The following is a 14,025-nucleotide window of genomic DNA, read 5'->3' as shown; positions in this document are numbered from 1 at the left end:
CACAGAGAGATACTTCAGTTTCCTCCAGCTTGACCTTTTCAGATCCTTTATATATACCAAATATTTGTAGCGCGTAGGACATATTTTGTGGTCTCCCTATTTGACAGGTCTTAGGACTGCTAGTGTTACTGTAATTCTCACACATGATGAGCAGTGGGTGTGTAGGGGTCATTGAAGAGACTGGCTCAACCTTGTTTCCATCTCTTTCATCCATGTGAGGATGTGTGAAGCTTCACAACAAATAAAGTACATGGAAACAGACGTCCTTGATTAGATTAAACTTGCCAACAGCAGCCAAAGGCCCGACCATTTATCTACGTGTGCGTTTTCCATCGTCTTGGCTAGCAATCTGTTTTCAACTTGTTAACTTTTATTAGCTTTATATCCACAATGAGATTGGTTCTGTTTGAAATGACCAGTTGTTTTATATTGAGATCCAAACATTTGGCCAGCTTTTTTCTCTGCAGCCTGTGCCACAGAATCACCAGTATGTTTTGTTTATTTTGAACAGTTTAATTAGACTTTGAGCTCAGCATGAAACATAAAGAAAACACTTTGGTGGCCAAACACAGGATGCAGTGTGATTGTGGTAAGGCGGAAATAGAACTCGGTTTGGATGATAAAAGTGAGTTTTAAAGGTTTCGAAACCTGTTAGCTATTTCAAGGACAATTTTAATTTGCTTAAATTGTACGTGCGATCATAGCACCTCATAAACCTTGTCCTCGGGCAGCACAAATACATCACGCGGGATCATGTGAAGCCTGATGTTACTGTAGCTGTCAAGGCAACTGTTTGAACAAAGCTTTTGGTATTTAGTTAGATGGGAGTAGACAAATGGATTAAGAAATGTTGTCTGCCCACGCTGAAAGACTTGAAATGATGCAGACATGAAGAGCAGTCGTCAATAGGAATCAAATCCGAAAAATCTAAACTAGTTTCAATCCTTTTAAGGTCATACACAGCGTATACAATATTTACAGCTGCATTTGCTGCACAGGCGGATGCTGTCTCCTTTTTACTGCCTGTATGGAGGAACTCAAGTCAGATGTACAGGAGTGTAAAGAGAAGTCAGAGCTGCGGTGGGATAATTGTTTACACTACCTTATTATGAACAAAGGTTGCAGTTTTCAGGGGGAAAAAAAAAAACACTCTCTCATGGCCTTTTTTGTTCTAATGGAATTTCACTCACTTGTTAATAGCAATGCATCTGAACCTGGCAAGCCTGATTTCATTAAAGTGGGTGGTACTCCATATAAAATCCGAAGCGTTCGACACCACACATATTAAAAGAACAGTTGAGTAACGGAAAACCTGCATTCATGTGAACAGGTTGTGTTTTCTGAAATACAGAATGCGGTCATTACAGAATCAATACAGAATTGCACAGAGTACAATGAAGTTGAGTAGTAATCCAGACGGTGCAGACACACATAACAAACAGCAATATCTGTTCTCATGAGTTTGAGTGCAGTTGCAGGGAGATAATACTCGGTGACAACGTCCGTGCAAGATCGTTGAACCATTTTTGGCTTTTTAAAACAGTCATGGACACATGAAGGATTGGGACAGACCAGAGGCAGGTGACATGTGACAAATATCCAAGGCGGGATTCAAACGCAGGACAGCACAAGTGAATTGTGGGCCACGTCCAAGTCAACTAAACGACCAATCACAAGTCCCTGGATTCCTCAGAAAAACTGTTCCATATTAGGAGTAAATCGCCCATGAGTAGTTTAGCTTTATGTGCTCCTTCTCATTTTCCTTCAGTTGGTCATGATCCTGGCCTGCGAGATGGCTCCAAGTCGCAATTTGGGGAGATATTGGGATTCATGTGTACTTTCAGGAACCGAGCATCTGCTTTCTGTCAGTGTGTGTCCTCTGCTTTCTGTTTTGTGCCCAGTGTGATTGGTGCAGATGCGGGGAACGGCATCCGGGTGTTCATCCCTGACATTGGCATGTTCGTGGTCGGCTTGGCCATCTGGCTGCTGTGTCGCAGTCTGGTCCAGAAAAGGCCGTCTGAGGACATGGCACAGTACAACGCTGACTTCGAAGCAGAGGAGCAAGTGGGTTTCATTTGTGGTGGCATGCAGTGTCCTGCGTCTGTCTGTCTGTATTTTTTTTGTCCAAACAACAGTCCAAAAACCCAAAGATATTGAATTTACATTGTCCCAAAGTGGTTGCCAAAGTTTACCTTAAACATAGGCGAAGGCTGCCACTATATTTAGTCATTTTCCAATTTTTATTGTACATTCGATAATGTTTCACCACATAATACTAAGCAACATTTACTCACATTAGCTAAATTTTTATATCCCACCTTCATGGTACATCGTATGCAGGACATTATGTCATCTGTGACTCTGTGGACGCATTCTTGTTAACACAATAACTCAAGAAAAGTCAATGGTAGACCCATATGGAGTAGATGATCTGATTAAATTCTAAACAAAAATGCCATGAAAAATATCACTATGAAGGGGTGCCGTGGTTTCGACTTATCGATCTATAGGCCAATTGTTCCAGAGCCTAATTTGAAGTACAAGAGTAAAGAATTATGGGACGCCCTGGTACCCGGACGATTAAGGTGCATACCACATAACCTTTGTTGCATGTCATAACACTCTCTTTTTCTGTCTACCTCACACTGACTGTCAGAATAAAGGCAAGAATGCCAAAAACTAATCATAAAATAAGAACCATCTGCATACTGTCAGATGTGGGTAAGTCAGTGTATTGTAATACATATCTAAAACCATCTAGGGACTGTGTGCATGAAACTAAACTGAGAAATAAAAGCAATGTCTCACGTCATGAGAATGTTCTCATAAATATAAGGAGGAAAATATCAGATCTTGGTTGGAGTGACCTTCTCCAAACACCTCAGTTGGCCCCGAGGTAAAAATCCTCACACAAACTAGTTTTGGTTTCTGGACTAGGAAAAGGACTAATTATTTTTCAGACTAGAAGCTTGTCAACATTTCCAGGCGGCAGTTCATGTCTGACAGTTCACAGTCGTGAAAAGATGACATTTGATGCAGTCACACAAAAAGTGCCACCCTCTGGGGACCATAATTGATATAATTGATATTGTGATACCTTTTTTTCAGCTCCCAGTATGTTTTTACTTGCTGAAGTGGCCACTAGGGTGGACAGCCTCTTGTCCAGCTCCGTCAATACTGTCCGCGCTCAGCTTCGTAAGCTGGGAGGAGCCGAGCAAGAGTTTGAATAGAGCTTTCCCTGTAAGTGTTGAGGACTTGGAATACAGCCCCCAACCCCTGGCAAGTCCTCCCCTTCTCTTTATGACTCAGTGTTAATTAAATCCACATTCACTTTGCCTTAGACTGTGCTGCTCGCGCTGGCGCAGATGGCATCACTTCCCATTACTGAGACACACCAAATTCATCTATAGAGCCTGCGTTGTGTTCAGGCATTTATTTCTGTCAGTGAATGGCCCACTTGCTATTATTTTTTTTACTGAGGCTGCAAGAAAAGAGGGACACATAGTTGGTTAGATGCAGCAGCCAAAAAAGAACTGACTGGATTATATTTCAAGCAAACATCTGGTTCCAGAGGAAAACATCTGGCACTTGGTGGCTAATAATTTCTCAGGCAGCCACACAGACCACATGTATTTTTAAAGATGCTGTGCTACATGCTAAATATGCTAAAACACACTTCTCAGCTGAAAGCCGAGGCAGGAATATTCAAACACAGGATGTACCTGGTGTACTTGGCGTAATAGTTGATTGTACAAAGGGGTTGTTATGGTAGGGCTACCTGTAGGAAACAGTTTTCAGCACCATGGAGAGCTCTGACCTCTAAACTGCTCCATTCATCACTCAATACTGAAATCTGCTTGTCACTCACAATCCGCCTCCAAGGAAGAAGAGGAGAAGCTGAGCCTGGACGACAACATCCTGTTAGAGGAGGACTTTGAAGCGGGGTACGAGGCCGAGGAGGACGAGGAACTGGATGACGAGGAAGAAGAGGAGGAGGAGGAGGAGGAGGAGGCGAAGGAGAGCACAAAGATGAAGGTCCTGCGACTCGTGGCCGAAGTTGCGTCCAAAGTCAAGGAGGTCATCGGGAACTTGATCACCACGGCGGGGAAGGTGGTGGTCACCATCTTGTTGGGCTTGACAGGTGAGCCGCTCTACCTGCTATACTGTGAATCCGAGGTGTCTCCGTGTTATACATTCTGCCTCATTCGATTATGCAGTGATTGATTTTCCACCGTCCAGGCAGTCACGCTCTAGATTTCGGTTTACAATATGTCAGTATTTTATGCAGAATCTTCCAACCTGCTTGATATAATCAGTCCATTTCAGTGAGCAGAATCCATTACTGTGTCACCAGAGTATAATACAGATTATTACAAAGTATACAACCTGTATAAGTGCTTAGGTATTTTCAGTTAAGTTGAGTAGTTCAGCACTTCTTCTCTGTCCTGAGTCGCCATCCTCCGCAGCTTATATTTTATCAGTTTCCAGCTCTTCCATGCTCTCGGTTTGAATAATTTTGCAAAAACTTGTGTGTCTGAGTGGCTTTCACTGAGCCCAGCGAGGAATTGCAGTCTTTGCTTCATAACCGACAACTGACCCTGGTGTTCCAGGACAGCAAACCACAGCCAAAGAGTTTCGTGTTTTTTTTTTTCTGTTTCTGATACTTGGACGCCTTTTTTAGCTACTCTGCCGTGTGTGTTGTCATTGTATGGTAATGTACGGAAACCAGAGCTTGTTCCAAATATGAACGAAAACCACTAAAGACGCTTTATCCTCTTCACAGTGTTTATTTAGTGTGTGGTTTTCCACAAGTTGTTGAAAGTATTTTTAAAACATGACTTGCCCCCAGTGACACTCAAAAGATAAGGAGTATAGCTAATGGATGGACTGATGGACTTGCATTGCTATTAAACATTAATGATAAAGATATTTTTGTCAGAGTTATTTGCTTCTGACAGGCGTTCTTTAAGACCGTTCTTCCCAATCTTTCTGGCTTGTGACCCAACAAAACAAGGCAGTTTGTACTTCTGACGTATCATCGCTTGCTGCATGTGTCTGCGTGTTGCCACAGGTGGAGTAAGGGGATTTATTTTAAAAAGATGAGATTAAAGGAATGTCTGAAAAAGTAAATAAACTTTTGTGTAGCAGAATTTTTTTCAATGCTATAGTATATCTGTGTTGTATATCAAACTAGCTGGATGAAGAACAAATGAGGATCAAAAAGCTTTTACAAATAACCCTTAACCACTGTTTGAACCTGATTTTTGATCTACGTATGTAAAGCAAAGACTGCGTTTTGCCACATTTAACAAAACAATAAATGTGATGGGGTTTAGAAAATTCTGGAAAAAAAATCAACCAAAGTTACATTTCTTTGACTTAACTATTTACTTGACATCCACTGATGTTGTGATGTGCTGCATCCCGCCAATCAGGTGCTCCACGTGGGCTGTTACCCTGGTTAGATAATTAAACCGAAGTCCTCTGACTTTTGTATCCACTGTTTTTTGTGTTTTTCAGGCATCATGCTGCCCTCGTTGACCTCGGCTGTTTACTTTTTCATCTTCCTGTTCCTGTGCACCTGGTGGTCCCTCCGCCGGACATTCGACACACTCATCTTCAGCTGCATGTGCGTCCTGATGGCCATCTTCAGCGCTGGACATCTCATCGTCCTCTACCTCTACCAGTTCCAGTTCTTCCAGGAGTCCATCCCACCAGACGACCACTACATCAGGTCAGACACATGTGGAGTTCAACTCCAAAAAAAAAAGAAAAAAAAGGAAGAAAAAAGAAAAAAACCGTTACTGTTTATATCCTGTTTATTACCTAGTTTTAAATTGGTAGGTTTGGGCTGTTATGTTTTTTTTTTTTAGAGTAGTTGCAAATAAAATGTTGGAGATCTAATTCTTTCAGCACTCCAAATCAAAAAGTATTTGCAGTTTCTCTGCTAATTGAGATGCTGTAGATTAAACCTAAGCGGTGGACAGGACTTTGGTGGTACCACCAGTACCACTGTTCTTCCCACAGAGAGAGATGAATCAAACCTTAGCAACAAGATACAATTCGTCTCCCAAACAACAGTGAGCTAAAGTTAAACTTACCAGCCTTAGATCTCCTGTCTCTCTTGTCACATCGATGGATTCTGGAAATGGTATTTGTCTTGCTAAACAGCAGAAGCCCATACTAATGCTATCTGACTCCTTAATACAGTCAAAATACACGACGTGATGACAGAGCTCAGCAGCCAGAGCTCCTTTTACTCAAAGCTATTTATTCTGCCCGGGGCAAGTTTGTTTAAACATGAATAAATATTTACTGTTGTTGCAAACAAGAAGGCAAAGGCAAATCTGGCTGGAGGGGAGATATATCTACATATATATAGATATATATCTACTCACAGCACATCAATATCAGAAACAGAGCTTTTAGGCTCTTCACTACAACCCGTGTTGTTTTATTATGCATGAGAAGGGAGACAAGCTGCTGTCTGCGGCTGTGACTGTGAAAGGTTGTGGTTGGAGTAAAGCCACATTGTCGCACATCTTGCCAACGTACGTTAGTCACAGTTGTAATGAAAGCAGACTAAAACAGAAAAGAAATAAACATCAAGGCTGCTACCACCGTGTTTGACAAAAAATTAGTTCTCTACCACAGCGTTAATGTTTAGCCACATGACATTTTATAGAGGTCTAATTGTTTAAAATGATAAATACCCATAAATGTATATTTTTAATCATCATTTTACCATAAAAGTCCATGTAAAAATCAAGTAAACAACTCCTCCAAGGCTTCAAATTACTCTAAATTTTGATAGAATTTTTTAAATCTGCATTTGGGTCTAATTCTGCTTATAAAATACATGGTATCAATAGAAATGCAACAATTGCTTACATGTTTAGTAGTGTTTATGAGTTAATTGTGATAATCTTAAAAAATGCCCCATATCACATCATTATTGAGTTTTATTTTTTTTAATGGCATTTTTGTTTTTAGGTTGATAGGACGATAGAATATGTCATGAATCACAGCAGGAGGGAAGGGGTTAAGCGCGCACCGGGAATTGAACCGTGGCGGTTACATGGTGCGCGTCTGCGACCACTCAACTAACAAGATGGCCATTATTAAATAGTTATAAAAACTTATGGAATCCACATTGAAAAACTAATCCTACAGTATATTGCTTTGTCCATGATAAGATTTCCGCCAAATGTCATTAAAACCTCTTAAGAAGGTTTTAAAAGGAGCCCTGCTAACTAACACACAAAAAACATTGGGACCAAAAAAACATAACCACTTTGGTGACAACAGTGAAATTCCTGAGTAGGTAAAGTGCACACCAGACAAAGAGCAGAGAATTGCTCAAAACATCACAAATAGAGGTGCATAACTCGAAAGCTAAACAAAGATACAACAAGATAATAATCCCGTTTTTTTTGTTTTTAAAACCTTACTGGTAGCACTGTAGCTGTGGTCTCAGTGCCCTTGGTGTTGCAGGGTTTCATTGATCTCATGGTTCTCTCATTCGATAGCTCTGCCGCTGTGTGTCAGGGCCGAGGCTATTTACAGCTATGTATAGCTGAAGCTGCCTTGGACAAACCTTGCGTCCTCCCATCCGTCTCTCGCCTCCGATGGCGGGATGAGTTGTGACTACGGCGTTGCATCGACAGGTTCCTCGTTAGAGAGCAAACTCTTTAGAATGAATGGGCGCCTCTCGCACCATCTGCGCGGGCAGTAGTAGTGTGCATGCTGTAATGTACATACAGTAGGAGTAGCATCGAAGTCGGCGGTAGGACCCAAAATCTGTTACAGAAAATATTATAATTTTTTCCCGTTATCTTGTGAAACACTGGAAGACTTTCACTTCTTCTGGCCTCTAAAAACCCCTTAAATGGAGTAAAGTTGTAAAGTAAAACTACTTCCCCCCCTTTTGGGCATCTAAAATTAGAAAACATAAATATTACCATAACAAGCAAAATTTTCACCAAAGTTGACTCTTTTCTTTAAAACTAACTCGTTATTTGCCTTATTTAGTTTTCGGAATATGAGGGAGTGGGTTTAAGTTTTTTAAACAGTCAGCATCTAAGTTTGGTAGGAAGCCCTTCATTGTGTATTTTGGAACGAGGCCCTAAATTTAGAAAGTTCACCACAGCCTTGATTCTTATTTGACAGTTGGACTGTTCACGTAGAGAGCTATTTCATTATCTGCCGACTCCTCGAGCGTTCATGTTGACTCTCCACGGCTCTGGGGTATTTCTGCCTGGCGCTGCGTTAAAAACCGAGGCCCTATGTGATGATAAAAGGAACATGTTCGCCTCTGCTCTGCACCTATTCCTCTCTGCACACCCTCAGAGGGAAACTCTTTCAGCTGTAAATATGCATAATATGCCTATTGGACAATAGGCCACCGCAGTGCCTGCCCTAATTGTGCTTGTTGACAGTGACTTGTTCTTGCCGTGGGGCTGGTGCTGAGTGACGCTGTTGAGAAGCCCGGCTTCCACTCTGCTTCCTGCCTCCCCGCCTTACAATGGAAGTCCCCAGTCACGTGACCAGGAAGCCTTCCCCAGCTGTAAGAAGAAACCGTTCAGGAAGTGCGGTGGGGTCAGAGGGGGCTGTTCGCTCCTCCACATGGCATGAAAGAAAAGACTCAGGAGGCTTCTAAATCTGCGTGGTTTGTCAAGGAACTGTGTCAGTGCGGTTCCTGTTGAGTAGGTGACCTTTGTTATGCTCAGAGGAAACGCACTCAATCATGTGACATCCTCTGTGGTACAAACAGGTTTTTGGCATCAGTGCATTTTCCACATTCCAAGGTTAGAGTCTTGATTGTCTAGTGCGGCATGTCGTTTAGCATTAACAGTGGTGGGAGAAGTACTCAGAACCATTACTTGAATACCAGGTCCCTGTGGGACTTGAAAGTCTTGACAAGCTTCGAATTTAGTTTCCTCAAATAAAAAATAACCATAGAAGCTATCAAAAAGTCTTAAATGTTTCCTCCTGCCTGTTATCCTGTTATATTTAAATGTTCCTGCATGTGATCGTGGGCTGTTGGGTGACATTACACACCTATAAACTAAAAATGAGGATGTTGTGATAGTGTGGTTTGCTGCAGGAGGTTGTTCAGTCCTTTTTTCAGTCAGAACCATCAGACGTGTCGCAAACACTGTCACTGTAATAATCGATTGATTGCACAGTGAAATACGCCCATCTTCATTCCCACAAGCCCTTTCTGTATGGCCAGCTGTCCTGTCAAAAATACAAAGATACTCGAGTTTACTATCATAGCACACAAGGGAAAAGTGGCAAATATTCACAGTTGAGATGCTGGAACAAGTGCATTTCTGCTGTTTTTCTCTTAAATTATCAATCAGATATCACTGGTTGGTTCCTGGCTGTCAGAGGAAAGGATGAAACTGCTATGTGCAGTGGGGGTAAATAGGGGCCCAAAACAATTTTTTTATCCCGGGGCCCTTCCAAGAGGTTAATCTTGCCATGGGGATAATAATGTGTCCACTGACAGACGCCGCAATACATCAGTTAAACGTGTTAGATAAGGAAAGCACTTCTCCTTTTCCTCAACTGGAAAACCTGAAAATCCCTTCCATCGGTTTCACTGTTCCGTTCTTTGAGGGTTATGATAAAAATGATGATCATTTCATCAGAACAAACTAATATAATGAGATTTGAGATTTTTATTCTTATTATTTTGCTATGCCGATCATCTTTTGACCTCTCCAATTTCCCGTGGGACCACTTGACACCAGGCTGGAAACCACTGCTACAGTGACAGCATGACTCTGCGCTTCCTACGAGCTTTTGTAACGTTTACACCACCTCGTCCGTCCTGGCTCTCGATAATTAGTTTCAGAGATGAAGGACCCGAGGGCTACAACTCCGAACTGAGAGTAATGAACTCAATGAGAACAGACGAATCCACTGATTGATGACTTTGTGTCAGTTCGCAAAAGATTAAAGCTCAAGTATACATGTTTTTCGCTTCCTGCCTCGGTCGCTCTCTCTCTCATCTATTTTTCTAAGCTACTGCAGATTCAAAAAGAAGCCAAGTTAAATTGTAAACTTGCCTTCAACAAAGAATTTTAATTTGTTTTTGTTTTTTTGGGTTTTTTTTGGTTTTTTTGTCCGTATAAAGTCTAAAGCAGTCAGCAATCAGTTAGAATAGTGAGTAAAACTGTGGGAGACAAACAGAGTACGACTGCAACTACTGACTGATTTCATTGTCGGTTATTCTGCCAATTAGCTCCGAGGTAATTACTTTACTTGCTTAATCGATTACTAGTTTTTTCTATAAAACATCAGAAAACTGTGAAAAATGGCCGTCACAGTTTCATAAAGCCCAGTGTAACATATTCAGATGTCTTGTTTTGTTGACTGACTGTCCAAAAGACCAAAATATTCAATTAACCATAATGAAAAACCAAGAAAAGCAGCAAATTCTTACATTTGAGAATCTGCAACCATCAGATATTTTGCGTTTTTGCTTGAAAAATAACCAAAGCACCAAACGACTGGTCGATTTATCAGTTGTTGAAATGACTTGTCGCTGCAGCTCTAAAACGGAGACATATTTTTAATGGGAATACAGTTGTATGATGTTATTTAGAAATCACACGCATACAACTGTTTATGTTGACCTCCATGGGATCAAAAGTTTAAGCTTTGTTTGTGATCAATAGCTATGTTGATATCTCCACGAGTGGCTGTTCCTGTCCTCACACAGCTGTCTGCCTGTCTCTGCAGTGTATTTGGCATCTCCCCCATTGTCCAGAGCAACTGCTCCTACACGTGGAAGCTGATCGTAAACCCAGAGCTTAAGTGGTACCACTTTGTCAATCCCATCATGTTGCTGATTCTCTACTACACCCTGGCCACGCTCATCCGGCTCTGGCTGCAGGAACCCATCGACCAGCTGACGGTGAGGACCGCAGACTGAAATGCATCGAAATCGCATGAGTCAAGACCCTTTTACCTCACAACACTGTGACATTTACGGTTGAGTATGCCAGTAATTTGAACCGTACCGTACCATGGGTTCATTATATTAGGCTAAAAGCAGTCACGTGATTATACAGGGTGTCTGCAGGTTTTGAAAAGACTTAAAAAGCACTGAATTCAGTTCCCACAAAACAAAAAGGACTAAGAATGTATTAAAATGTCTTAAATCTAATTTAAAGAAGTCTTAAATATTTTCTTAGCTATAAAATGTTTCTTTATCCGATGACAGGCTTTCGGGGAGATGTTAGACCCTATTCTTGTGCTGCAGGAGGCTGTTTCAGTCAGAACCATCAGACGTGTAGCAAACACCGTCACTACTGTTAGCTAGGAAGATCACCTGTTCACCCTTACCTGGATCCAGGCCATGTTAATTTAATTATATCATTAGAAATTATTGTTATGTACTCCAGGGAAGTACTGAGAAATGTGATATAACAATTAATAATTCCGAGGCATGTCGCCCCAGCTGGTTTTCCGTCATAATTTGGCTGGTATGATCTGGAAACGGTATTAAATTCTATTGTATGTTGTAGTGAAAAGGTCTTGAAAAAAATCTTAAATTTAACCCAGGAAAACCCTGCTGTTGTATACCTGAAAGTTTTAAGAAAACACACCTACATAGCTTAAAGTAGGTTGGAAAATATAAAGGGAAAAAAAACTCACCCGCTTAATCTTTTAACAAAAAGTGATTTTGTTGATTTGTGATTTACGGCGCAATATTAGGATTCTTTGTTGTTCCCTCATTAAGGGACATTTTCTGGGGTTTTAGAGAGAAAGTCTTTCAGCTAGGTGGAAGAGGCAGTATCCTTAGTAGACAAGTATTGCAATGCAGTCTAATGTTTAACATTTTTAGTATTTCTATTGTTTTTTTTTTTATTTCCTTCAGTTTTCACTCACTCGCTCTTTGACACTTAGATTTTATTAGAAAATGTTTTCTACGTCAAAAAAAGTAGCACAGAACAGCAACATCATTGCCGGGCATCGTGACACCCGCAACCTCCACGTCCTAAACATTATATATGATGCATTATGGGCAGCAGGTCTTTTCGTAGCTCTGTGTAATTTTGAATATCATTATCCATGACTGGTAAAGTAATAGAGAAGGAATTAGGTAAGTGAGATTTTAAGAAGTGAGGGTGATCGGGGCAAACCACCAGCCATGGTCCTTAATTATTGCAATTTATAAAATCATTTCTCCATCCAAGTGTTTCCCATCTTTCTCATGAATCCCGTGGAATTCTGGGAGATGTAGGAGACAATTAAATGAGAACTAAACAGAAAAAGACAAGACAATAAAAGGGAAATGTTTGTAACGAGAGAGTGAATTACAACACCTTATGCATAATTGCAGCTAGAAAGTATCATACATAATTGAATAATATCAGTATTAGAACATCTGAGGTGATTTTTTTTTTTTTTCTATAATTACACCCCTGGAATTAAACGAAAGGATGAAAGGCAGAGAAAGGCAAAATGAAATACCCTGCCTTTCTCCTCATAAAGAGCATCTGTTTAAACTACTGTTATTTGTGCTGGCAAAGCCCAGGTTTTGCACCAGCTGCAGTCGGTGGGTGTCAAAAGACGTCGAGCCGAGTTCAGCCCTCGACACCCTCATAGCGCTCCAGCGTGAATTCCAGACAGTGAACCGAAATAGATCCAGATTGAATTAAATGTGCAGCCAGGTGGCCTCGTGATCAGACAAAACTGTATTGACGGAAGATTCCAGGACGATCGATCGCTGGCGGCATCTGTCTGCTGTACGTAGCCCAGGTGTTACCTGAGAAACCGTTGGCCTAGTTTGACAAAGCATGACGGGAGGCTGCATTTGGGCACTGTTCTCCAGTAATACAGTGCTGCCCTGGGGGTAAAAGAAAAGTAGAACTTTTCCATAATGGCTAAGGGTTGGCGCGGTGGTGCAGTGGCTAGCACTCACAGCCCCCTTCTGGGGCCTTTCCGTGTGGAGTTCGCATGTTTCTCCCTGTCCCTGCCTGGGCTTCCCCTGGGTGCTCCCGCTTCCCTCCCACAGTCCAAAGACATGCAGGTCAATTGGCAACTCTAAATTGTCTGTAGGTGTGAATGTGAGCGTGACCGGTTGTTTGTCTCTGTATGTCGGCCCCGTGATAGACCTGTCCAGGGTGTACCGCGCCTCTTGCCTGACGTCAGCGGAGATTGGCTCTAAGAAACCGCTGGCCCTAATCCGATTAATTATGAAGCGATGATGCATTATTGCACAGATGTTTACATTTCCTCTACACCTCACCAGTTTTAGAGTATAGACTGTGCATGTAAAATGTGGCGTCATATTTATCGTAAGGCCTATTTTTACCCAGGGCTTTACAGTAGAAAGTCTTACTGGCAGGTGCGTCAGATTTTTAACTGACAGTATGAAAAGACAAAAGAAAATTCCACAGTCTGTCAATAACTTGTAGTCAGTTTATTAATGTTATTTTGGTCTTCAGACCTTCACGGGGATGAACTTCACCTGATTGGAGGCCTGAGCACCAAAACATTAAAGGAAAGGTTTGCATTTTTCCAAGTCTGACTTAAAACAATAGTCCGGTGCCCAAACAGTTTTTGTTTGCTGTAAACCGTTCGTCCTCTTCATACTGGCCATTAAAAGATCCACTTATAACATGTTTCCAGTGAGATAAAGCAAAAATATGAACAGCAAAAACACATTCCAACGTTTATCGGAAGTTAGTATTTGGCTTCGTCAGTCTGAACTAATCGAATCAAAGTCAGTCATCTTCCCAAATTTAACAGGCTTTTTGGAATAATGTCCTCAACTTTTTGATTCCTCAAGGGTCTTTCACACAGAGAGGGAATTTGGTACTAAATAGACTGTAACTTTGGAAGATATTCACTTGATTTATCCAACTCAGGCTCCTGAAGCCCCTTTAACGTCAGATAAACATTCGGGTGCGTGTTTGCACAGAATGAGGACAGTGGATTTTGTTCCCAGTCTCTTGCACTGAATGTTCATCGGGAGTGGATCTTTTAATGGCCAGTACAAATTAC

At 41.4% G+C, this 14,025-nt stretch overlaps 1 protein-coding gene across 6 annotated transcripts in view; it reads left to right on the top strand.

The window, feature by feature from the left end:
* Positions 1-14,025, top strand: part of LOC120798534 (piezo-type mechanosensitive ion channel component 2) — a 92,189-nt gene that overhangs the window by 21,036 nt on the left and 57,128 nt on the right. For all 6 annotated transcript variants that reach the window (XM_040142873.1, XM_040142875.1, XM_040142874.1 and 3 more), the window contains exons 5-8: positions 1,902-2,064; positions 3,883-4,141; positions 5,521-5,734; positions 10,753-10,927. In XM_040142873.1, the coding sequence (XP_039998807.1) occupies positions 1,902-2,064; positions 3,883-4,141; positions 5,521-5,734; positions 10,753-10,927 (811 nt within the window). The remainder of the gene's footprint in view (positions 1-1,901; positions 2,065-3,882; positions 4,142-5,520; positions 5,735-10,752; positions 10,928-14,025) is intronic.

This window comes from Xiphias gladius, chromosome 14, assembly GCF_016859285.1.
Source record: "Xiphias gladius isolate SHS-SW01 ecotype Sanya breed wild chromosome 14, ASM1685928v1, whole genome shotgun sequence".
Classification (NCBI taxonomy): Eukaryota; Metazoa; Chordata; class Actinopteri; order Istiophoriformes; family Xiphiidae; genus Xiphias; species Xiphias gladius.
This window is presented reverse-complemented; position numbering and strand designations above follow the sequence as displayed.